The sequence below is a fragment of the Idiotropiscis lumnitzeri genome, chromosome 4, assembly GCF_059441095.1.
Source record: "Idiotropiscis lumnitzeri isolate Australia: NSW breed Sydney's pygmy pipehorse chromosome 4, RoL_Ilum_1.0, whole genome shotgun sequence".
In the NCBI taxonomy this organism is placed as follows: domain Eukaryota; kingdom Metazoa; phylum Chordata; class Actinopteri; order Syngnathiformes; family Syngnathidae; genus Idiotropiscis; species Idiotropiscis lumnitzeri.
The window spans coordinates 20,976,917-21,001,601 of NC_142394.1; the positions used below are offsets into that span (position 1 = coordinate 20,976,917).

Consider the following 24,685-nt stretch of genomic DNA (forward strand, 5'->3'; position numbering starts at 1 on the left):
ACAGTTACACATCGACAATGTTCAAAAAGTTACAATTTTGATGTAGGAAAAGTCTTTATTTACACACTAAATTGAAAGAGAAAATAACAGGCTGTGTATATTAAAAAACAAAAAAAAGTTTGACAGAATCTTCTCAGTAAAGGTTTGTTTTCTTCATTATCCGCAAGAACTCCTGCTCGTTGACTTCACCGTCACCATCTCGATCAGCCTCGTCGATCATCTCCTGCAGGACCACACATGCACTTTGTAGCCCATTTTCATTCAAGTTGATTATTTCTAGTCATTCTGTTGATTTATATAGTGCACGATAGTGGCTAATTGGGCCTAATCGATATCATCCTTTTTCAAAGTAATTCATCTTTGTTGTAACATCTGGCAGCCGGGACTGCACCCGAAAAGATAATGGGCTCTCCACCTGTGGGAGGAGTCAGATGCTTTGTCAGCTCCCGGCAGCCAAAAGCGTGGACCATGGCTGTCCGATCCCCATCAACCAAAGCTAGCTCTCAGGACATGGAATGCCACCTCTCGAGCAGGGAAGGAGCCTTAGCGTATTGTGTAGCATTCACACACAGCCTGGACTCTGGTACCAGTTCTCTCGAGTTAGGTTGGAGGTGCCCACGGTGAGAAGCGCAGAGCAGGCGGGGCATACTTATTGCCATATGGCTCAGTGCCTGACCATTGGGGTTCACCCTGGTGGGCGATAATGTAGTCGCCCTCCGCCTTCAGGTTGGGGAGAAAGGTCCTGACTGTTGTTTGTTTGGACCAAGTACTCACCCTTTTCAGAGTCGTTGGAAGGTGCCCTGAAGAGTGTTTTCTCTGGGGACTCCCTCGTTCTGCTGGTGGATTTTAATGCTCACATGGGCAATGGCAGTGAGACCTGGACGGGTGTGATCGGGAGGAATGGCCCCCCTGATCAGAACCGGAGTGGTGTTCTGTTATTGGACTTGACCATAACGAACGCCTTGTGTCCATTTGTGCTCTTGGATTTGGATTTGCGGCCGCATGTTTTGGACTCTCATTTGAACAGAGGGGTGTCGCTGTACTCGCCCATATCTAATAACGGAAACAGTATTTGCCTATAAGAAAAATCCCTATCAGTCGGGCCCTCATGGTTATCATAACCAGCGCATTTAGTGATCACGTTCAATAATGACACGTTGAAGTGAAATATGGTTTATTAATGTTGTTTTACCACATAAATGCTGCATAATAACCATTTTATACCTATATACACGCGTTAGTAGATGTCTGTGTTTATGTGTTATGAGAATTTGCACAAGCTGCATCTATGTGTTATGAGAATTTGCACAGGCTACATCTATGTGTTATGAGAATTTGCACAGGCTACATCTATGTGTTATGAGAATTTGCACAGGTTGTATCTACGTGTTATGAGAACGGGAATAATTGGAAAGAATTCGTACAGGGCCTAAGCACCAGGAATGTCTGACTCATGTGAAAAGGTACAGTCGATAACGAAAAGGGAGTGAGGATTGGCAGAGGCCAAAGTTGTGCGAAGGGCCATGCGAACCATCAAAGCGCACTCGAACGGGAGGGGATGGGGTGCGATATTGGCTATAAGAATGTGACGAAGGCAAAACGAAAGTAGAGTCGGCTGAGGGTTTTACGCGCGGACGCCCAGCATCGTATTTTTTGCTCGCATTACTGAGGACGCCGGGGCTCTCCGTCCTTCCAGCACACGGTAATGAGATTTATGTCTTGCATGTAATCTATGAGCTGAAATACAATTGTTGCTTGCTTGCTTGCTTGTACACTTTATACTGTGGGTTAAATAAAATGTGCCGCTTGTTTAACGCAGTGAAGTGTTTGTTGTCCATGTAAGTCGCCGACGATCCGCGATCCTGAAGTTAATAATAAGTCATAGCAATTGATCTGAGTTGTGACTATTATATTATTTGATACTGTAATTGATTGTAAGCAGTGTCTACTCAAGGGCTCACGCTTGTCTGATTGGAAATAACAGACAGCTTAACCCATTGTAGCCTGGCGATTGGGTATCAGTCTCGCTACTACTCACTCTTATTGATGCTGTAATTGATCATAAGCAGTATCAGGAATTGTTTTCAAAACATTTTTGGCGTTGTCGGCAGGATCTCGGGAAAACTGCGACTTGGACATGGCTTGTTGTTTGAGTAAGAGTAAAACTTTGGATGAACCCGAGGGGGGTTTTGCTGACTGCGTCTCGGGAGTGCCGGGGTGGGACAGTCGTGCTGACTGCGTCTCGGGAGTGCCGGGGTGGGACAGTCGTGCTGACTGCGTCTCGGGAGTGCCGGGGTGGGACAGTCGTGAGTTTAGAGGACCCGAAAGGGGGTTTGTTGACTGCGTCTCGGGAGTGCCGGGGTGGGACAGTCGTGCTGACTGCGTCTCGGGAGTGCCGGGGTGGGACAGTCGTGCTGACTGCGTCTCGGGAGTGCCGGGGTGGGACAGTCGTGCTGACTGCGTCTCGGGAGTGCCGGGGTGGGACAGTCATGAGTTTAGAGAAATTGGGAAATTGTTGACGCGGAATGGGGGACGCCCTGGTCCGTGGGTTAACATGCCAGTGGGGGCCAGCCCGACGTCAGTTAAGGATTTACTGACTCAGGTGGTGGTCTGTAAAAGAGCGCCTTTGGGGGGTGTGCGGAAGATGATGTGGATTTGTGCAGAAGCATGGCGGGAGAAGAATAAGGCGTTAGACGCTGCTCTCCTCGCTGGTGCGCGTAAAGATCAAGAAATTCTAATGCAGAACAATAAGATCGAAGAACTAGAGAAGGAAATATCTAGATTAAATTCTGTGTTGGAAAAAACAATTGTGCATATTTCCAAGAAAGCACGAGCTAACCAGCGGAAAACTGATCGCCGCGTTGAAACGCAACAAATACGGGCGTTTACGAGAGATCTTGCGGGCGAATGGGAGCCGGAGGGCTGGGAAGGAGATATATGGGGGGATGGTGACGTTGAAGTAACAGCCCCTGCCACCGGGCAGTCCCTCTATCCAAAATTATCACATTTGCAAATAAAACCGATAGCACGCAGGCGTGAAGAGCAAAATGTGGTATTGCCTATTGTGGATGTCGAGCGGGATGCTAATGGGGTTGTCGTAGTGGACGCTGAAGGAAACCCCATTGTGCGGAGACAGGAGTTTCCTCAACCCGCACCGCGAGTAACTGTAACTAAGGAAGATTATTCACAGGACGAAATCACACAAATTTCCACCAAATATAAACAGCGTGGGGGGGAGCCCACTGACTCATGGATCAGACGTCTGTACGAGGAAGGTGCAGATGCAATTGGGCTGGATCATGGGGATGCTTTGAGATTTGGTGGGCTAAGTACGGACTCCCGAATTAATGTTGAGTATAGGGCTAATTGTAGGGTGTTGGGGGAGGGCGAAGCTATGTCGCTATTGGACTTGTACGGTGTCTCCACACAAGTTATTTTTCCCACTTGGCATGATTGGCCGGAGTCGCGGGGTCAGTGGACCACAGTTCGGGACGCCATTCAGCGCATGGGTCGATTATGTACCCGTGAGTTGATTTCTCGAAGCGGCAGGGCTAATATTGATGAGGAGCCGGTTGTAAAGGTGGTGCGGGATACTCTCATTAAGGAATCTCCGCCACATTACCGCTCAGCATTATTGACTATATTGCTGGGAGCGGCAGATGAGTCGTTTTGCCATGTAAAAACTCGTCTCAATGAATTGGCTGCATTGGGAGATTTGGGTGAAACATGTATGCCTCGATCGGAGAATCGACCACCTGTCCGATCGGAACGAGATCAAAGATCTCGTAGCAAAAATGATGGTGGTGGTGGTGGGGACAGACGCGCTATGTGGAGAGCGTTAATAGACGCGGGAGTCCCTCGTTCGGAGATTGATGGACAATCAAACGAGTTTTTGATGGCCAGGTGCAGACAAAGAGGACTTAAAGTTAATTGTTTGCGCTTTGAAGAACGATCCAGTCGTTCTGAACTTGCAGAATTGGCAGAACTGCTTAAAGATATGATGAAACCAGCTGTGCCCTCTGCCCCTCCCGTGGAGGGGTACAGAGAGGAATGTTTGGAAAGCAGCAGTGAGGATGAAAGGTATGTTGCAGCCGTTCGAAGAGGAAAAAACAAAGGCAAGAGGTCTCAAGTCTTTGATCTCTTAGGATAGGATGAAGGTAAAGCCTTTGTTGCCAGCCAGTCAAAATTGTCAGAACGATGGAGTGTCGGTGATATTCGACCCCATGTAAAGCTAGCAATTTATTGGAATAATTCGGTTCAGTGTGTTTTGGCACTGGTTGACACAGGGGCGGAAGCCTCGTTGATTCAAGGAAATCCCAACAAAATGAAGGGCACCCTAGTCCCGTTACAAGGAATAGGGGGGCAAATTATAAATGGAAAGGCAGTAACTTTGCCTTTGAAAATTGGACACATGCCAATTCGGAAATATGAAGTGGTGGTTACATCCATCGCAGAATGGATAATTGAAATGGACACACTGGCTGGAATGACCTTGCACCTGAAAGGGCAGTAAAATCGCCCAGTTGGTAATAAAACCGTGCAATATGACAACAGTTCAGGAAATTCCTAAACCAGTGATAAGATCTGGACGAGGCTCAGGGGGCTTTGGCTCAACCGACAGGGCCGGAGCTAAGGTTTGGGTAAAACAAAACTCAGGGCCCCCCCGGGCTGCTGAGATAATTGCACAAGGAGACGACGCTACAGTGAGCGTCTTATTTGAAGGAGAAGAAAAATGTGTTATTTACGTGAAAACTAATCTGTGCCTTTCAATTGTAGGAACTAACTGTGTTCATTACAGCCGGTGTGAATGACGTGGTGGGAGTTGCTTGTGGGACGGGCCGGCAACGGATCAAGACGCCATGGCCGTCATCGAAGTCCGGCACGGTGGTGGTGTCGGCTGCTTGGTCATCCTCTTCCTTGACCTTGGTGCCATGGTCCACCTCTCCTGGGAGCAAACGACCGGACGCCTTCTGTACCCCCCGAATGCAGGGCCCGCTGTCATGGAATCTGACCGGCAGTGAGAGGGTCAAGGGGGTCAACGTGACCCAGGATGGAGTGACGTGTCCGGGGGGCGGGCTGTGTGCGGTGGCCAACCTCACCGCTGATGCAGTATTCTGGAGTCCTGGAAAAGAATCAACCCAATGGCTGTTTCGTAATGGAACTAGAATCTGGATCAAGTCCAGGGTGGAGCTGTGCGCAGTGAAACCAGGTACGATGGAAGGAGATGTCAAGAGCTTTTGGTTCAGAGCAGAGTGTGATCCGACCCGTCAAGGAAAGAACTGGACCAAATGACTCATCCCAGAGAAGGGGAGAGGCGTTAGTAAAGCGACCCCCCCCCCCCCACACACATTACAAACACCCAGCTGGTACCTATAATTGATACATGTACACCCTTGGCACAATCAGCAATAACTACGAAAATGTATTGGAAAGTTGTATTCCCTGTTTTTCCCACGTGTGTTCAAAAGAAGAGAGAGTGTTAACACGACACCTTATTGGGGGGAACCGGAACGTTATTGGGGGTATCTAACACCATTGATAATGAAGTGACACGCTATAAATTAGCTGGGACCGGACAGGGAACTCATGATGCCCTACTAAAAGTAGGAATGTGGCTTCCTAATTCAATAGTGGGACAAAACGAAAATGCTAAACTGTGGCAAAATGTATTTAAATGGGAATTAAATATGTGGAACGCCACTAGTGAAGTGTTAACCAATGTAACTAAACAGCTAAATTGGACCACATGTAGCATACAAAACCTACATGCGCAGACGCAAAAAGAGCGTTTCGTACGAGTAATGACTACAGGAAATTACCAGGAGTGGCGTAGTGTCTGGAATATATCCTCTGAGTTGTGGTGAACCCAAACACAAACCAGACCTTTAATACCGATCTTTGCGAAAACACTGATAAAGGACTAGCTTGTAAATTGCATCATGAATTTGTTAATCCTTGCTTAACCAACGTAAACTTCACCTTGTGCGATTGGTCGAGGGAACCTAGTAGGGACATTTTGTGGCAGGTGGGGCCGCATACCTCAGTGGGGAAACGGGACGTATTGGTTGACAAATTACACAGTTGCTAGCCGGTTTACGGCTGTACAATGGGAAGTGCTACGCACACCATGGCAAATCTCTTTGGAGCGTTTCAAATGCGCATTGGAACGGTCCACTGAGGTAAAGAAATTGATAAAGTCACATGCGTCCAATGTTTCCCAACTGATGGTATCGACATTGCATGCTGCTAAAATCATTCAGCAACAGTCTGCTCATCATTGGTGGGACATATTTTCAGGCTTGTCACAAACTGCTAGGGCAACGTTGCTTCCACCAATGATTTTGGTTTTAATAGCTATCGCTTTGACTACGCTAAATTAGTGGAACCTGTTTGCATCAATTGGTGGCAAAACACCAGGAGTGGAATGAAGTGAAATATGGTTTATTAATGTTGTTTTACCACATAAATGCTGCATAATAACCATTTTATACCTATATACACGCGTTAGTAGATGTCTGTGTTTATGTGTTATGAGAATTTGCACAAGCTGCATCTATGTGTTATGAGAATTTGCACAGGCTACATCTATGTGTTATGAGAATTTGCACAGGCTACATCTATGTGTTATGAGAATTTGCACAGGTTGTATCTACGTGTTATGAGAACGGGAATAATTGGAAAGAATTCGTACAGGGCCTAAGCACCAGGAATGTCTGACTCATGTGAAAAGGTACAGTCGATAACGAAAAGGGAGTGAGGATTGGCAGAGGCCAAAGTTGTGCGAAGGGCCATGCGAACCATCAAAGCGCACTCGAACGGGAGGGGATGGGGTGCGATATTGGCTATAAGAATGTGACGAAGGCAAAACGAAAGTAGAGTCGGCTGAGGGTTTTACGCGCGGACGCCCAGCATCGTATTTTTTGCTCGCATTACTGAGGACGCCGGGGCTCTCCGTCCTTCCAGCACACGGTAATGAGATTTATGTCTTGCATGTAATCTATGAGCTGAAATACAATTGTTGCTTGCTTGCTTGCTTGTACACTTTATACTGTGGGTTAAATAAAATGTGCCGCTTGTTTAACGCAGTGAAGTGTTTGTTGTCCATGTAAGTCGCCGACGATCCGCGATCCTGAAGTTAATAATAAGTCATAGCAATTGATCTGAGTTGTGACTATTATATTATTTGATACTGTAATTGATTGTAAGCAGTGTCTACTCAAGGGCTCACGCTTGTCTGATTGGACATAGACAGCTTAACCCATTGTAGCCTGACGATTGGGCATCAGTCTCGCTACTAGTCACTCTTATTGATGCTGTAATTGATCATAAGCAGTATCAGAAATTGTTTCAAAACACACGTACTTATACCAAGAAAGAATCCAATAGGTGGTGTTATGGTTGAACTCTGTTACCTGCAGCTCCTCATCTGTGAGATTCTCTCCCAGCTCCTTGGCCACTCTCTTTAGATTCTTGAAAGAGATTTTTCCCGTGCAGTCGTCATCGAACAATCGGAATGCCTTCATAATCTCCTCTCTGGAGTCCTTCTCACTCTGATGAAAAGTGTTTCACATATTTGCACAAGATTAACATCATAAACTGTTAACCTTGCGTGACTTCAACGCACCATTTTCATCGTCATCATGCTGAGAAAGTCACTGTAGTCAATGGTTCCGGAACCTTCCTTGTCAATGTCAGCGATCATCTTCTTGATTTCTTCCTTCTTGGGTTCGAAGCCGAGCGCTCTCATGGCAACCTGACACCACCACCGCAACAACAATCCACAATAAAAATGAAGATTTCACACCGGGATTATCAAAACCAAAATTGTCATCAATGGCGTTATTCCTAAAACTCTAGGAAGGAATAAAATTATTACCCTGAAAATAAAATGCAATCACACATTGTCAGAATATTTTAGGAATAATCAGTTTTGAGAGTAAGATATATAAAAAACTAACAAACAAAAATTAGATGCAAGTCAATCTTAAGTGAATAAAAAAAATGGGAGCAAAAAAAAAGTTAGATAACATTGTGGCATTTTATAACTATACCTTGAGCTCTTTGACGTCAATCTTGCCAGTGCCATCAGAATCAAAGAGATCGAACGCCTCCTTGATTTCCTGCTTCTGCTCCTCGCTCAGCTCGATTTTCGAACTGGCCTTCTTCTTTTGGCTCGTGGACGGAGCTGTTTTTCTGTAAGATGTCGCCTGGAAAAACAAACATGCAATAAATTAATGCTCACCTTACTTTGTACGTCGCCTCCATTTTATTTTGACACTCAAGTTTGCGTCCACGCGCTCCTCACAAAACAGACTTTCACACGAATGGGACTGCATTTCCAAGCAAATCCTTAACGAATACAAGACCGTTGCACAGAAATATATTTACCATTAAAGTGGTTTTGCCAGTAGATGTGTGGCGAAACAAAGATCAACAAACAGGGGCAATCCGGAAGTAATCGGACTCGTTCGTTTTTGCCGCTCACGACTCTGTTTCACTTCCCTTCGCGCCTCTTCAATCCCTGAAAATGCAACAAACGGGTTTAGTTCGAAAAGAGAGTTACGAAAATGTTGGGAAGCTAACGTCTTTTATACCTCGTCAAGGTAAAGGAGCTCGTTTGTTTGACTTTCATGAACAAACAACTACAAAAAAAAAACATGTAACGCGAGAGCCTATGTGAAGCCTTCTTTGGCCGTGACGTTGTTTTTATCATCCAATTGCAAAAAGAAGTAGGCGGGATGTAGCTTTATCCACCAATCGTTGTGGGCACTTCTTTGTATCCTTAGTAACCAAGCAAACAACGCATGCGCAATAGAATCAGGTAGGCCAACAAAGGCATTTGGATAAACCGGTCGCCCAATTTACTACGCTCGGTGTTTAAACGAGTTATGCAAATCTCAGTCGTCTGCTGACGTTCAGCGTGTCGCTTCAACGGTTGTGTTACTATTTAGTGTTGCTTTTTAACGTCGTCAAAGTGAGAGCCAATAAAAAGCCCATTTTGTTCATGACGAAGAGTTTTTCGCCAATTGTAATGAAGTAGGCGGGATGTAACGTGGTGCGCCAATCGTTGCAGGCCATCCTTGTTCCCGTAGCAACGAGGGTAACTACGCATGCGCAGTAATTACCCGAACTATGAGGCGAACAATGGAAGCGGAGACATAAAACTCGCGAAATAAGGTAGTATTCTTAAGAATTTAAAAGTTCTTGAAGGCTCTATGAAGAGTATCTCTTGTGGCTTATTTCGCCGATCACATGGTTAGTTGTGGTAAACTTTTGCAGTCAATAAATTGCTTTAATATTCGACATTTTATGTTAGCCTAGCTTGAACCGTCATCCTCGCGAATTGAGTGTATATTTTAGCCTGTTTAGTTTAAAGTTGCTGTTTATGGTTTCGCTAAACGATGCATTTCATCATTAGAATACATACACGAGGTTTTGTTTAGTTCACGGAGAGACTAGTTCCTAGCCATGGACTGAACATAAGGAATTAGGGTTACCCCGAAGATAAAAATAAATCACAACCATATAATTCAATTGTCGTAATTTTGCAAGAGTAAGGTTTTATGTTTCATCTCGTGAGGATAACGTTATGTATTTTGGAGAAAGTAGTCATATTTTCGAGGGGAAATACTTTAATAATATTTAGATTAAAGATGTAGTTTTAGGAGAATAACATGATAGACTTTTGATTAGTCTTATGTGAATGAGGTATTTTTGACAACAAAGTAATATTTTTTAGATCATATATTATCGACAGTCAAAATAGTACGAATAAAGTTGTACAATTTTGAGATAAGCAAAACAATCATATGCTAATTCTGTTGATTAAATGCGTTATATATTGAGATTAAAGTTGTATGTTTTTATGATAAACAGTAAAAAAAAAAAAATATTTTACTCGAATAAAGTTGTTGATTTCCTCAGAAATAAAGTTGTATATTTTCCAAGCAAAACATCATTTATATATTTGAGATAAAAAAAACATATTTGCATGATTATAAGTTATACACAGATAAATTCATATTTGAGAACGTGTTTTTTTAGGTTAAAAAGTGTTTATTTTGCAGAAAACCTGTAACAGAATAAAGTTTTATGCTTGAGAAACATTCACGTGAGAAACACTAATATCGTCGTGAAACCTGATGAGACCATAGTTGTTATTTACCGTAAGTGATATATTTTTGACTTTATGATTTAGATTAGAAGATGATACAAATTCAATATAAAAAAAGAATGAGAATCTTGAAAATTCACATTTTAATCTCATATGTAATATTTTGTTTTGTTTTCTCATTCAACAGAAAAAAGTAAAGCTTGTAACCTAATTTCTTTTCAGGCCACAGTAGTAATGCTGGGAAGCACAATAATAAACCAGCGACAACATGTGGGACTGCAGAAGCTGTCTGCACTGGCTGCCGTTGCACACTCCACATTGGGACCCTGTAAAAATTACAAATTCATCCAGGATGAAGCTACTGGGGAGTCAACTCTGGCCAGCTCGTGTTTGCGAATCCTGGATAACCTGGACCTGGCCACCTGTGCTGTTAGCCAGCTGGTTCACGAGACTGTTCGAGCGCACCACGAGGTTTATCGCACGGGGTCTGGATGCCTCCTGTTTTTCACCGGAGCGTGGAGTCGGGCAGCATTATTGTGCTTGCAGCAAGGGATTCCAACATACCGTGTCAGAGCGGCCATGATTAAGGGGATCGACTTGTGCATGGACGTTTGCAAGAAAAGCAGCGTTAGACTCAATGCTCTTTGTATGTCGACAAAGACACAAGTCACAAAGGCACTTTCAGACTCCAAAGTCAACAAAGCAAAAAGGCAAGTAAAGCTAAGTCGTCATTTTTGCAACACCGAGCCTGAAAGTATTTCAGTTTCGGACCCTCTTCTTCCTGACATTACACACTTGGCAAATGGACTGAGCCACGGTTGCAACGATGCAATGCGTTTAGTCATCCAAGCCAGTCATATCCAGTCGGAAAACATCCAGAGTTCCATGTTTGACCTGACTAAAGTGACCACTTGCGTGTTGCCAGGTTTCCCGGAGGATCACGCTCATGTTTGTTCGGGCTGCGTCATTCTCCTGAATGCAGACCAGGCTTCTGTGGCCCATCACCTCAAAAACAAACCCATGAACGTCATTCTTATCAGTGGGGATTTATCCCACACCTATCGCCATCTCGGTTTTAACAGGCCTGTCGGAATCCAATGTGTTGGAAACCAGTCGGATATGTCTCATCTGAGCAAAGAGGAAGAGTGGATGGCAAAAGTTCTGGCGCTCTTGTCACACTTACAAGTGGACTTGGTGCTTGTCAGTGGGCTTGTAAATGAGGCTGTGATTCAACTTTGCTCCCAGCATCATATACTTGTCGTTGGAAAAATTAGTGTGTCCATTTTAAAGGAGATGGCTACCGCAACTGGAGCAGTTCTGGTGACGTACATCACGCAGTTAAGTAAGCACTGTGTTGGTAAGGGTATCCGGGTCAGCGTGTGGAGGGAAATCAGAAGCCACGAGGGAACGACGTTAACTGCCATCGATGTTTACGCCGGTGGCAGCGCCCGGTTGGTCACGGCCGTTATCACCAGCCCTGTACACGGGAAGCTGCAGATGTTAGAGGACTGCTTTTGGGCTAATGCCTACCGCCTACACCACGCCCTGAAAGACAAAGCGGTGCTACCTGGCGCTGGAGTCACAGAGCTGTTTTGTATTCATAATCTCATGAAGAAAGTGGATGTGGAGAATCCCAAAGATGGGACTAGTGGTTCTATTCCCTACCTTGGTATTGTCTTGAACCTGCTGGCAGACAGTTTTAAGGATTACCTATCTGCCGTGATGGCCAACTCCACCGGGAGTTCACAAGTCAAAGCCAGGGCTGTGATAAACCAGAAATTACAGGACGCTAACAGCATTTCTGCAGAGTTCTCAAAACTCATCTTGGACTCTGATGCGGACATTCCCCCAGCCAAAGTCTTTGACAATCTTAGCGTCAAGCAAGAAGCATGGCGGAAAGCCTTGGATCTGGTTTTGCTCGTCTTGCAGACGGATGCTGAGATCATTACTGGTGTGGACGAAAGCAAGGCTGGTAATCACACAGGTCTCATGTTTTTATGATCTTCAAAAGAAGAGTGGCTTGTTTATGCTTTGTAATGTAGACTGGAAAACGTTAGAACCAGTGCGTATGTATAAATTCATTGGTTTTAAACCGGGGTTCTCCAGATGTCCGGGGTTCTGCAAGGTGTAGTTTCAGGGTCTGTAGAATAATTTGCAATTAATTATGTCGTATCCTTAGCTTTGGGCAAATTATCAGTCACGAGCTTTGATGATTACGTATCATCCCAGAAATCTAAAGTAATGGTGCATAGTTTTTTCTTTTCCAGATTAAAAAAATGTAATAATATGAGAATAAAGAATTATAATTCACGGGCTGCTTTTAAATTCCTGTGGCATATCGGGGTACCAATGATAGGATTAGGGGGTCCTGTGAAGAATTCCCCCCTGTAAGGAGTCCCTAAATCCCAAAAGTTATTTGATAACTCCTGTATTAATTGAAGGGGATGTTCCTCAGGCAAAATAAAGTAGTACTACCAATGTCTACCACATGGGGGAGACAGATGGTTAGTTGATGACATTTGCAGATACAGCAATACTAGGAATGATTTTTGAGTAGAAAACGGTACATCCAGAGTCCTCGTCAGAGAATTCATCCAGCCATACATGCATATAACCGTAGCCTCTCCCAGATGACATTGGCACCCGGAAAGGTCATTAAAAAAATCAATAAAAAGAAGATTAAAATTTAATGTTGGTCTTGAGGTCAATAAATGCATGAATCAATTATGAAATTTTGGCACGTTTTGGTTAATAAGATTGCTTGTTGAGTTCCTTTATAGTAGTTCTGGACCGGACACCCAGTAGAACGTTTAAAAAATAACGTGCTGACACCCAAGGAGAATACACTTAACATTTAAAACCAGACTAACCGTAAATCTTTGTTGCCACCCGAAGCTCACATGACTTGCACATGAGACACGGACCTCTTTGCAGGTTCCTTTTCCCAGTGGTATCTATGGTTTATTATGGGTGAGAAAAGTGGCTTGCGTGTCAAAGTTTCTGGCTCCGAATAACCTCTTTCAGTAGAGTTTGACTCTGTGTCCTATTTGCAGCTATTCTGGATTCTAAGTCTCTAAATTGTCCGTAGTTGTTTGTCTCACTCTCTATGTACCGAACCCTACGCTTGGCTGGCCACCAGTTCAGGGTGTACGCTTCATCTTACCCATAGTCAACTGGGATACGGTCCAGGATGAGGGGTAGAAAATTAATGGCGGATATGCAATAATTTCTGCGGCCATTTACAAAGTGGACTCGAGGAGATAGTCACTTGGATACTAATTCTATTCACACACGCTTGTGTGGAATGTGGCACGTCAACAATAGTCCATCTCTAATCGAGTTTTCCGGAATTCCCTTGTCTGTTTTTAGACCGCTTGATATGATGCCTTTGAGCTTGGGGAGATTATTTTGTCATAAAAGTAAGGGGAAAACTATCTCTGAAAATAATAGGATGATACTGGGAGTGTTAAGATATTCAGTTTTGAGGCCAAGTCAAGCAAAGGGTAAAGCAATGCTAAAGATCGGTATGAGCATATTTTGATTGAGGTTGACCGGAAAAATGAAATCTGGTCGTTTTGTATTTGTTAACACAAATTCATGAGTTTGGGTTATGAATCACCTTTCCCTTGAAATTGACACTCCTCTGAGAGATGCTTTGAAGGGGATATATCATGGAGTGGCTGCCCACCCATCCTTTGTTTTCTGAAAATGTGTCTGAGTGTGAGCCAGTCCTTTTGCACTTTCATCCCACTGTTTTGTAATTTACCATTCCTAATAATGGCTGGCACACCAAGTTTCCTCACTCATGACTTGGCAGCCAGCCTGGACGAAGATCCAGAGTCATTCTCAAGCATACTAAAGACTTATCAATTCAGAAAGACTCACATCACACGTACGTTTGACTGAATGCTTCCTTCCGGCGGGCGGAAGGTTTCTCTGCGACACGGGCCCAGCTGGATTTAAACTGATCCAGCACATGTTTCAGATGTGGTTACATTTGCCCAGAAGCCCAAACCAATGAGATGCAAAAAAAAATTCCACACAAAGCGCTCGGCAACAAGTTGGGATCACAGTGAGTAAGTCACCTCGCCGCTCAGGCAACCCGGATGAATGAAAACACTGGTTCTGTTCACGTGCTTGAAGGGTCAAAGTAAAACCGTCCAAGATGAACCACTCCTCCGCCCCCCCAACTCCGCTTTCTTGACGTCTGCGACTCGCACAGCACTGGTGGGCGTGAGCGTTACTATGTTGGTGCTCTTAGGGCGCATGCGAACTGAGGCCCGAATGGGGGAATCCTTGTGCACAGATCTAAGGCAGCTGCTTTGATTAAACTACTACACGGGAAGGCAGCAAGAAAAAGGGCAGGGAGTGCGACTACCATCCTGCCCCCAACTACAACTCTCCAAACAGAAGGCAAGCACATCAAAACTGCAGATTTTTCCGACGTTTTCCCAGCTCCCCGTGGAAACCTTGTTTGTGAATCTCACCAGTCAAAAGGGCACTGGAGGCCCTTACGACCATCTTCTTTAAGCCAGCACACTGACTGACCCTTTGCTCGCCAACTCGTGTGAAGCTCTGAGGAGGGGGAGGAGGGAAGTTAGTGGGAGGTAGGTGGGAGGCCACCGTGGGGCTCTTCCAGAAGGATTCAGAGCAGTCGCTGACTGAGAGAGGAGGAGGAGGAGATGGCCACCGGAGATATTACCACGCTTCCCTCCACGCCAGAAGACGGTAGTGGTGGCTTTCCACCCGGAACGTTCAAGGAGCCCAAGAGGCTATACTGTAAGAACGGGGGCTTCTTCTTGCGGATCAAATCAGATGGGGGAGTGGACGGAATCCGGGAGAAGAGCGATCCCCACAGTAAGTCCCTGCTGTCTTTATTTTCTCTCTCGACTTATACAAATGTGTGAGGTTGTGGGACTGTAATGTAAAGTTTTGTTAAATCAATGAAACGTGTCTGTATTTAGTCAACTGGGCTCGCCATGCTGACTCACACTTCTAGACGTCACACAACACAACACAAAAAGCGGAGGCGACTTCCTGATGACTAAGGCCTACGATCCAAAAAAAGTTGAGGTTACATCAGGGCACTTTCACTTTCTTAAGAGTGTGCACAGTCCCACTGAGTTTCAAGGCGTGAAAGGGCCTTGTTTGGTCCGTTGCGCTGAATACTTTTAAACAGTCACTATTAGGAGAGACTCGGAGGCGCGCACCAAATACCTTAGGAAAACAAATGTTTGGAAAATGATTTGTTCCTGAGCCAGGGTGACATTTCCAGCACCGGAACAAATACCTTGATTTAGACTGTCCTCCAGAAGAGAGGAGCTCCTTAAGGTAATTGAATTTACCTTTCAATAACGATGAGTCACAGCTATTTTTGATAGAAACCAGAGTGCACAGTCGAGCAAACGTTGAGAACTGTTAGCATGGGAAGCTAATGAGTACGGATAGCCCACATTGATGGGATCATAGCGGTGCTCCATCAATGGTACGTTTGTTGAAGCAGAGTGGACCTGCCAAATTTTGGGATTACATCACAGAACCTTAATGACAGTACTATATTTTCCTCTTGAATTGATGCTACTGATTTGTGGGCATACAAAGTTCACTGAAATTACTATGGAACTGTTTCCCAAAAGTACGTAACTCTTGGTCACGGGGGCGGTGCACTTTTGGTGGCATGCGATTGGTTGAACGCCATTCACCTCAGAACTTAATTGCTCCAATGACTTATAGACCACTTCCTTGAGTCCTGACCACCGACTTTATTCCTGTGTTCGCACCATCCCGGAGAAAAAACACACTAAGTGGGTTCTAAGTTACAGCAGTTGGTGTGAAGGAAGCCCCCTGTATGCGCGAAAATGCTTTCAGTGAGATTTTGGACAATAAATGATGTGATTTTCCCATAGTCAACTAAAAAAAAAAAAAAAAAAAACATGGGCACATTTCTGACAGTATTCTGTGGTCTGTGTCCTTCTGTGCTTGCCCTTTGATTTTTTTTTTTTTTGTAGCTCAGGGGAGTGCTGGTTCTTAAACTTTTCGGTTCAAAGATGACCTTATTCTCTGAAGACGAGTCCTGGATTCTTGAACAAATGTTTCTTTTATTCCTTTAATAATAGTTGTTTTTGTATTAAAAATGACTTGACTATTCTTGCAGGCTAGGGATGTCAGATTGATGTGATGAGACGTCACAAGCACAAAAGAGCTCTCACTTGGCCGATTTCCTCTAACCTTTATTTTACCGCTAGGAATGCATTGTATTATAAGCTCTGACTCACAGAGTCGAAAGGATCCTGGGAGGTTGTAGGTTCTAGTCCCAAAGAACATCTTACTGCGTAGCATCAACATTCCTCCCGATGTCGTAGTTGTCCAAAAACAAAACTTAACAGCTAGGAAACATCTATGATATCTACAATGCCTCTTGATTGGTTCCCGGTAGCTCGTGTCTGAGTCCTGAGCCTCAGGCAGTTTCCTTGACATTCCAAATTGTGTACCAATGCATTTTTGTCTGTTCTCGCCAGTAACACTTCAGCTGCAGGCCACATCTGTAGGGGAGGTGGTCATCAAGGGGGTTTGCGCCAACCGCTACCTGGCCATGAACAGAGACGGACGACTCTTTGGAGCGGTGAGTGGACCACGTATGGTGTCTTTGTCGTGTTGGTTATTTCTTTTACTGTGGATTGTTCTGTTGGTTTCCTTTTACCAGAAATATAGCAGTTCTGCAGGACCTGGCAAAGACTTATTAATTTCTTTATTGCTCAAACAAGAAAGCAATACAGGCCTGCCCCGGTTCCATCCCAGTATGAATATTTTAATTGAAATGTCTCGTTGCTGGTATTCTTCAGTTCGTCAATGCTTAATCAGGTATCCGTTTCCAATACTGAGTGTCTTGGTGGATTTTTTTGACGCAATGACAGGTAACAAACAATGAAGCGAACAAATAACTGCATTTACGTCTCCTTAATCTACGGTCTTCAATTTATTACTCAGCTTTTACTCATTATTTTCATCATCTGCAATTTATTTTTTAAGGTAACCTTGATAATGTTAAACTTATTATAGGATCATACTTTGTGGTATATTTATTGTTTTGCTTATTAATACATTATTAAAACATTTTTTTAGGTTGGTGGGCTGTCAATTGCTTATGTTTTTATGATAATGGTTTCTGTCCCTTTGTCTGGGGAATTCATTAGTTCAGTGCAGTGGAGTGGATTACTGTCCATTGTTCAGTCTGTTGACTGACTTCTTGCGATCAGTCATTTTGCTTGAAATCAGAGTAAAATGTGTGGAAAATCGATGCATGTCGTAATTCCTCTCTGTCATTGTCCTCAGAGACGAGCGACCGAGGAATGTTATTTTTTGGAGCGCCTGGAGAGCAACAACTACAACACGTACCGCTCCAGGAAGTACCCCAGCATGTATGTGGCGCTGAAGCGGACCGGCCAGTACAAGTCTGGAAGCAAAACTGGACCGGGTCAGAAGGCCATCCTCTTCCTCCCGATGTCCGCCAAGATCTAAAACCTGGGACAAGCCCGAGTCTTGTTCATGTCTTAAGGTGTGATGGCAGTCAAGGTATGTTGCCACTGTCTAAAAGAAGTTGCTGTGATCATTTTACAACTGCTCCGTTATATTATTCCGACGCACCTTGATTATTTTTTTTTTTATTCCAACAATCCAAACAGCGTGAAGAGAATGAGATTGCTGAAGCAGATTTGGGATTACATTTTCAGATTATGTGATTTATTTCAGATAACAAGGTGTCTTGGAGAAAGACGTTTAAAAAAAAAAGGGCATTTCAAACACTTTAAATGAAATGAGCATCTTGATGAATCTTTCTGGGGCAAGACAAGTTCAGTAAAAGCGGTTCGGTTTAGCCGGGCGATTTACTGCAATCCAAGACGATTTAAATGCGAGAGTTAGCTTCATTGCAGCATTTGAAAATAAGACCTTATCATACACAAGTATAATGTCCCGGTCCCAATTTGGCAAATTGGATCAGAACATTCTTGATAAGTTTCTTGGAGGTAGGTCATGAATATTGGCGAGTGCAGAGGAGAGCATCTGATGGGGGACGGGGGGTTCGTGTCTCAAACACAATTGGCAATTTTATTGGGATTGTTCCCAAATGTTGTGCCTTTGTACTCGTACTTGGAATTTCAAAGAAAGCAAGTCAATGGTTTAGGTGCTCAAATTGAAAAGTCAGGACTTAATCATTGGTCTTTGTGGACAATGATTTCTTTATATTCAAGCATACTTTTCACTTTTTTTCCCCAATTAATTGACATAGTTGTCATTTTGAACATGTTATGTTTTTTTGTTTTTTTTGTAGTTCAAGTTAAAAATTGTGCAGGAGTCATAACTCCTGGAGACAAGATGGACCAAGATCAGTGTTCTTTAGCAACAATTTCTACACATAAATGTGCGAATTTCACGGGGGCTATTTAAGTAGATTTTTTTGGGTTGTTTTTTGGGGGGGTAATGAATATCACTGTAATTTGGACGTCAACTTGGAGAGCCTCTCTGAATTGGTGGATACCTATATTGAAACTTGCCAGTCAACCATAGAAGAGGCGCTCCAAGTCGCAAAGAAAAGCAAATTGTTGAAGAGTTATGCTGAGAAATATTGAACTTAAGCAGTTTTGTTCAAATTTGAAAGGTGTTTTTTGACGAAATTTTTTTTCCCTCAACACTAAGAACTCAATTTCTACAAAAACCATCATCCAATTTTAAGAATTCTTGAACTTAATGTGAAGTACCTATTCCAACCAGACTCAGCGTTTTAATAGAATTTTGGTCAAATTTGTCACATTGCGATATTTATCGGCATGGCTGTCACGTACGATCAAACCTCTCTTAATGCACAGCCACACTGATGGTGGGACATATTTGCCAAGTTGGGATGACATTGGGATCGGGCTATTTGGAGGAAAGGTGAGGTCACAGCTAGTTGTGAAATACGCTGTTCCCAGTCTTAATCTTCTCAAAAATAAAACCAGCTCAAAAATCTGTTTTTGTAGTAGGTAGTAGTGGTCCAGTCATAAATACTAGAGTGCCGTAACAAGAACATGAGGTCAAGGCCTGGTCTTCGCATTGTTCGTTATAATTAAGATGAAAGAATCCGTCGATGGTAGAGCTGGTAAAACATCCCCGAGTAGACGGCGGGGAGCTCCTCCATGGCGAGGTCGATGTGCTCGAACCCGCGCTCCAGCCCATGCAGTAGCAGTCTGGCCACACGGGACGTGATGGGAGTGGTGTCGGTGGTGCGCGCCAGCTCGGCAAGGCTAATCCACTCGCAGCGCTCGCACTCGTGCGTGCAGAAATGGATGTCGTAGCTGAGCGGGCTGAGGCGGCAGATGATGTACATATCGGACATGCCAAAAGCGCCCGGGTGGTTGTGTTGCTGACGGATGCTCAGCAGAGATCGGAACTCGGAGCGGATGCCCGTTTCCTCCAAGACTTCCCGCACCGCCGTTACTCCTGGAAAGGATTCGGTGTCGCGGGTTAATGTGCAGTTTCGACAACTATGATAGTAAAGCCGCTTTTCTCACTTTGTGTGCACTTCAAATTAAAGTACAGTAAATCACAGAGACCCCAGTTCGAGAACCACCGGGGATGAAATTATTTAGCTCCAATAAGCTTCCTCTGTTGCTGAGTATAAATTTGAAGGCTGCGTCCTCCAAAGGCTGAATTTGAAGGCCACATGATGTAACTTCGGTTCGCACACTGGTGCCCAAAGTCAAGCGGCTTCTAGCCTTCACAAATCCGGCCATCGTTTCCATGGCGACGAGCCCTTAGTGAAGGCTTCGTTCTTTTTCTACATCACTCTTCTCCTGCACTTGAACATTTCTTATACCGGAAGGACACATTGTCGCCATCTTGTGGCGGCGCAGAAGACAGTTAAGTGAAACGAGTCCTGTAAATTTGCCAGATTTTATGCGGCCCGCGTAGGCTAAATAAGTAGGAGCCTTCGAAGGATGCAGCCTACAAATTTGGACACGGCTTGTGTTAGCTTCTCGCTAACATGCTAACTTGATCCTCACCGATATCCTCTCCTGGATCCGACAGCCCGCCGGGGAACTTCCAGGTGTTTTTCATCTGCCGAAAAAAAGCAATGTTAGGCATATGCGATAGATGTTTCATGGATTGTAATAGCAATAACTTTTTTTTTCCTCAGTCAGGACAAAAAAAAAAAAAACATAACTTAGTACTCAACTGGTTTGGAATGACCCGAACGCAATCTAGCAACACGTGTTTGTACAAGTGTAACATTTTGCGTTTTCAAACTTTTCGTTCTCCATCGGGACACAAACCTTATTAGAAGGTTTCTGCATGTGCAGACATTTCACTGGAAATGCAACAGAACCCGCTTTTTTTTTCTTTTGTCACAGCTCCTTGCAAGCCCAAAATATTTAGTTGCTTTATTGCTAAAAAAGAAAACCACACAAAAATGTCGTTTTATGTGCAGTAACATGTTTTTGTGTCATTGACTTGAGAAGTGTGATGCAGTGAAGTGTGTCTTTCAACAAAAAATGTTTCACCACTTATCCTTGATATTTAATAACAACAGATTGCTGCTGGTTAAATTATACTGTCAGTGTGTGTGTATAAATACATATATATATATTTTTGTAGGTCTATTTTGTATACAGCGCAGAAATGTAATTTACACATTAGGATTGTATTGTATGACGAACACAAAAATGTACAAATGAAGTTGCATTGTGTTGTATTGTGTTTTCAACCAAATACTTTACTGCTGGAGTTGATCCACACTTGGACAAATAAAACATTTTGTGACACTAAAAATCTGATTTTCTTTTTTGATTTTATCTTTGTGTAAATGGGAATGATTTTTAGTATTATTTTTTTTTGTGCAAATTTTGTGTTTTGCTGATTTATTACTGATCATTTAAAGTGCCTCTGATTCAACCCCAGACAAAGTTCAGATGTTCTACAAGTAGTTGGCTTTTCCAGATGTTTCGTATAGGCCTGACTGTTTTTGCTACCTAACTTCTGTTTGGAACTCTCTCTGTCCGTGCTTACGTTCACCAAAAATGTCAGGAAAAGCCTACTAGAACAGCAGGACTTTATTAGGAGATGCATCTTAAATTATGTCAGGTCTGCACTGACTCCAATTTAAGATGAGTTTGTTTAGCTTTACACCGAAAAATCTGCAAAAATCAGCCAATATTTTAGGAGGGGTAATGTTTAAATGCCTTTACCTTTGTCTTGTGTTGAAATGTTTTTTGGAAAGAGCTAATATTAAGTGTCTTTGCTGTTTGCGTCACTGATCATCAAGTTCCGTCATTGTCGTGTTCAGTGGGTGGACGTGTTATTCGGACCCTCCGGGAAAGTAAGCAAATCTGAGTGGGGCGGGTTTTTTAAAAAAAAAAATTTAAATGGATCCGTTGAGAGTGCACTCACTACAAGACAAATATGTACAGTCAGAGCTCTGTGGTGCTGGCCCAATGCATTCATAGGGCTCATGTGTAAACTGTGTGTTTGCTAACAACTAACTGAAAGTTTGGAGGCCACGAAGAAGTCAAAATAAATAGAAGTGATTATAGACGCTTCATTAAGGACGGATGTTCAGGTCAATAGGAGCTAATTTTTGTGCCAAGATCAAATTTATTTATACTTGGTTGGGGAAAGAAAATCTGTGAAACTAAGTACAAGGGTTCCCCAATTTAGGATGGGATCAAAATGTAATGTGTAAGAATATGTACGTAGTTCGTTGTGCATAGAGTGAAACTTAGTTTTACGAATGACCTGGTTTACAAGTCTGTTGTGGGAAAAAATGTTTTTAAGAAAAAATGTACTTTGGATTGTACACTATTTACAGTTAACGGCATGGCCGCAGGAGGCTCAGAACTTTGTGCTTTTTCTCACGCTGCATTAAAAAAAAAGGCAATCTGCTTATTTGCAAAAACTACATTGTGTTTATTTTTAACCAGACAATGATCAAAATAATGTAAAAATAATAAAATTTTTCACATGTGGAACGGAATAATTACATTTATATTTGTTTCAATGATAAACAGTGTCTCGGTTTGTGAACGTTTCGGTTTCAAATTTAATTTAGAACCCATGGTTCCGCTCTATAAAATGGCAACAGTTTCACCCTGCTGCAAAAAATTTATTTTTATTTCCATGCATTAATATTGAGGGAAGGGGAAAAAATCGTCTTTGTGGAGCAAATTACCTTGTTCTTGTCTTGCACCACCAGAACCTTTCCATTGGACTCGTCGACCACTGCGCCTACACAAAAGTACAGTAAAAACATACATATTGACTCGTATTTAAACCAGCACAAATGTTATGTCAGTGAACACGCCAGGGCGGAAGACCAAGATTTGAGGGCTACCTAATACACGGGCAAATGGTCGGGACCAAACCACCAGTGGTTTAAAACCGCATAGTCCTCTGTGTTATAAATATTTAACTTTGAGATTGTTAAAAGGGGTTACAATAACATCTGGCCATTGTAGAGTCTAAACAGAGCATGTGTGACTCAGCTGCACTTGTCAATGAAGTGGACATTTATTTATTATTTATTTATTTGACCACATTGTGACTCAGCGAGGAGGAAGTGGAGGGGACCTTTTTCCTTCTGGTACGTCCTCCCTTCAAAATGTATTTGACAGCAGCGAAAAAGAGGCATGTGTTCAAGGCCCGACTTGGACTACCGTGTGGAAATTGATGTCATTCACTATCCCAGAGCCCAAAAATGGACTCTGGAAGCCTGTTATTGGGTCTCAAAGAATTTTCAACATTGAGGAAGAAATTACTTGTAGAAGTTAAACATCATCAAAGGTGGTGAAAAAAAATATCCTTACTGCTATAAAGATAAAGATGTCCTTAAATAGTCCCACAATGGAGAAAAGAATGCATAATAGAGTGTAAAATAAATTACGTTACTTTGCTGTAACTTTGGTTCATTAATGTGGAATGTTATCGCTGCATGGAAAAAACTAGGAAAAAAATTATTTTAAAAAAGTTATTGAAATGCAGCAAAGTTGGAAAAAGTTTAAGGGAAAAATTAAAAACTAAATCACTATAGTTAATTACGACACATTTGTGATGCAAGATTCACGAGTGTCACGTCTATGATGATGATGCTGTTTGGGTGCCACTTTATCTTTGCACGTTCACGCTTCTAATTTGGGTCTTTGGCAAACCATCCAGTTAATTCTACCGTGAGGCCCCACAGAATCCATTCCAAATACCGTGCCTCAATTTCGTTTTACAGGATAAAACCAGAAAAGGGGGATTTTTGTGCCAAATGCTCAGGACATGTTCTGACATGCTGTTTTGGCTTGCATTCAAAATCTCCCTCTGCCCTCTGCTGGACATTGTGTGGTAATGCAGAAGGTGGTTCCCTACCCGCCACGCCGACTTGGTGAGAAGCAAACCGAGGCAGTCTGCTTTCTCCTGAGCCAATCCAAAGCGAGAGCACGGCGTGGCGCTCCCGCGCGTGGTGAAAGGTGAAGCCGCGGGCGGCAGCGGCGGCGGCGCATCGGCTCATCGAGATGGGGACCCGCAGCCACACGGCCACCTTGCCCTCCGATTTCCACCAAGCCAAAGAATCTTGTCAAAGTCACAGAACACAGTACACGACTTTGTAATGAATGGATGAGCCATCTTAAGGTGCAATGTTTGGATCCCGCTTCTGACATCAAATCAGCTTTACTGAAAGGTCAATTAATCAGGTCTGTCATCCAGCAGAAAATGCAACTATAAACTGATTAGATGCTCAAGCATGAAGCATTGCTTGGGTTTCCATATACAGGGCATTGTGTCCGGATCCCATTTCTGACACCACCTTCGGCTTGGTGTAGAGTAAATTAATCATGCCTGTCAGAAGTGGCCAATGAATGAACACATGGCTGACTAAGCTGTCTTGAGGCACATTGTGTTCTGATCCCACTTCTGACACCAAATTCCCACCCAGTACAAAACATGTCACTAACACACCTGTCAGTAAGTCAGTAAAAGCACTTTCGCTGATGTCCTTCGACAACCCGACGTCCGCCAGGTCCACCGTGACTCCCCCGAACCGGTCCACTCTAACGGCCAGAGGAGCGGCGCCCTGTTCGCGTCGCAGCTGATTGGCGGCAGCGCGGCACGTGAACGCGCGGGAGAAACACCACGTCCGACAAAGTCCAGCCACTCGAAATTTGCAAAGGAGGGCAGACGTAGCCATGTTGTTGTTGTTCGGCCACTTTTGTTAGCTTTAAAAATGTCTTTACATGCCAGGTCGACTTCCGCTGTTGAAGTTGCGTAATTACCGTAAAGCTTCGTTGAGGGAGCGAGCGAGTTAGCCAAGCTCAATACTGACGTCATTTCTCAGTGTCAGCCAATCATAGTTTGCAATTACTGACTCACCCACTGGCAAATAATTGGACACAAGCCGGTTATTATACGGCTAAAACAAAAACCGACATCCAAATGCGCGCATAGGACGGATAGAGAAGTGTTAGTCGATGAACAAGTAGCCTTTAAAGAGTCTTCTGCTACCCAAGTCAGCGAGTCATTCCTGAGGTAATTCAAATGCAATCAAAAGGCAGCAAT

At 43.5% G+C, this 24,685-nt stretch overlaps 4 protein-coding genes and 1 pseudogene across 5 annotated transcripts; 3 read left to right on the forward strand and 2 right to left on the reverse strand.

Moving 5' to 3' along the window:
* On the reverse strand, window positions 1–8,932 carry cetn4 (centrin 4). Its single transcript, XM_088293191.1, has 6 exons — window positions 8,595–8,932; window positions 8,389–8,521; window positions 8,052–8,207; window positions 7,625–7,753; window positions 7,413–7,550; window positions 1–223 (listed from the first exon to the last, which is right to left on the reverse strand). The coding sequence occupies exons 2-6, from the start codon at window positions 8,389–8,391 to the stop codon at window positions 134–136; spliced, it is 516 nt and encodes a 171-aa protein (XP_088149317.1). The 5' UTR covers window positions 8,392–8,521; window positions 8,595–8,932; the 3' UTR covers window positions 1–133.
* Window positions 4,545–7,090, forward strand: LOC148338525 (uncharacterized; annotated as a pseudogene).
* Window positions 8,933–9,113: 181 nt separating the features above from the next.
* bbs12 (Bardet-Biedl syndrome 12) lies at window positions 9,114–12,424 on the forward strand. 2 transcript variants are annotated; one of them, XM_088292844.1, is made up of 2 exons: window positions 9,114–9,177; window positions 10,337–12,424. In XM_088292844.1, the coding sequence occupies exon 2, from the start codon at window positions 10,349–10,351 to the stop codon at window positions 12,113–12,115; it is 1,767 nt and encodes a 588-aa protein (XP_088148970.1). In that variant the 5' UTR covers window positions 9,114–9,177; window positions 10,337–10,348; the 3' UTR covers window positions 12,116–12,424. The 2 variants fall into 2 exon arrangements, with proteins under 2 accessions (XP_088148970.1, XP_088148969.1); XM_088292843.1 differs by having other exon boundaries at window positions 9,127–9,255.
* fgf2 (fibroblast growth factor 2) lies at window positions 12,164–20,904 on the forward strand. The gene is made up of 3 exons (XM_088292846.1): window positions 12,164–14,971; window positions 16,633–16,736; window positions 17,447–20,904. The coding sequence occupies exons 1-3, from the start codon at window positions 14,797–14,799 to the stop codon at window positions 17,630–17,632; spliced, it is 465 nt and encodes a 154-aa protein (XP_088148972.1). The 5' UTR covers window positions 12,164–14,796; the 3' UTR covers window positions 17,633–20,904.
* Window positions 17,833–24,504, reverse strand: nudt6 (nudix (nucleoside diphosphate linked moiety X)-type motif 6). The gene is made up of 5 exons (XM_088292845.1): window positions 24,089–24,504; window positions 23,498–23,701; window positions 22,317–22,372; window positions 20,155–20,209; window positions 17,833–19,591 (listed from the first exon to the last, which is right to left on the reverse strand). Exons 1-5 carry the CDS (start codon window positions 24,315–24,317, stop codon window positions 19,218–19,220), a joined length of 918 nt encoding a protein of 305 aa, XP_088148971.1. The 5' UTR covers window positions 24,318–24,504; the 3' UTR covers window positions 17,833–19,217.
* Window positions 24,505–24,685: the final 181 nt, after the last annotated feature.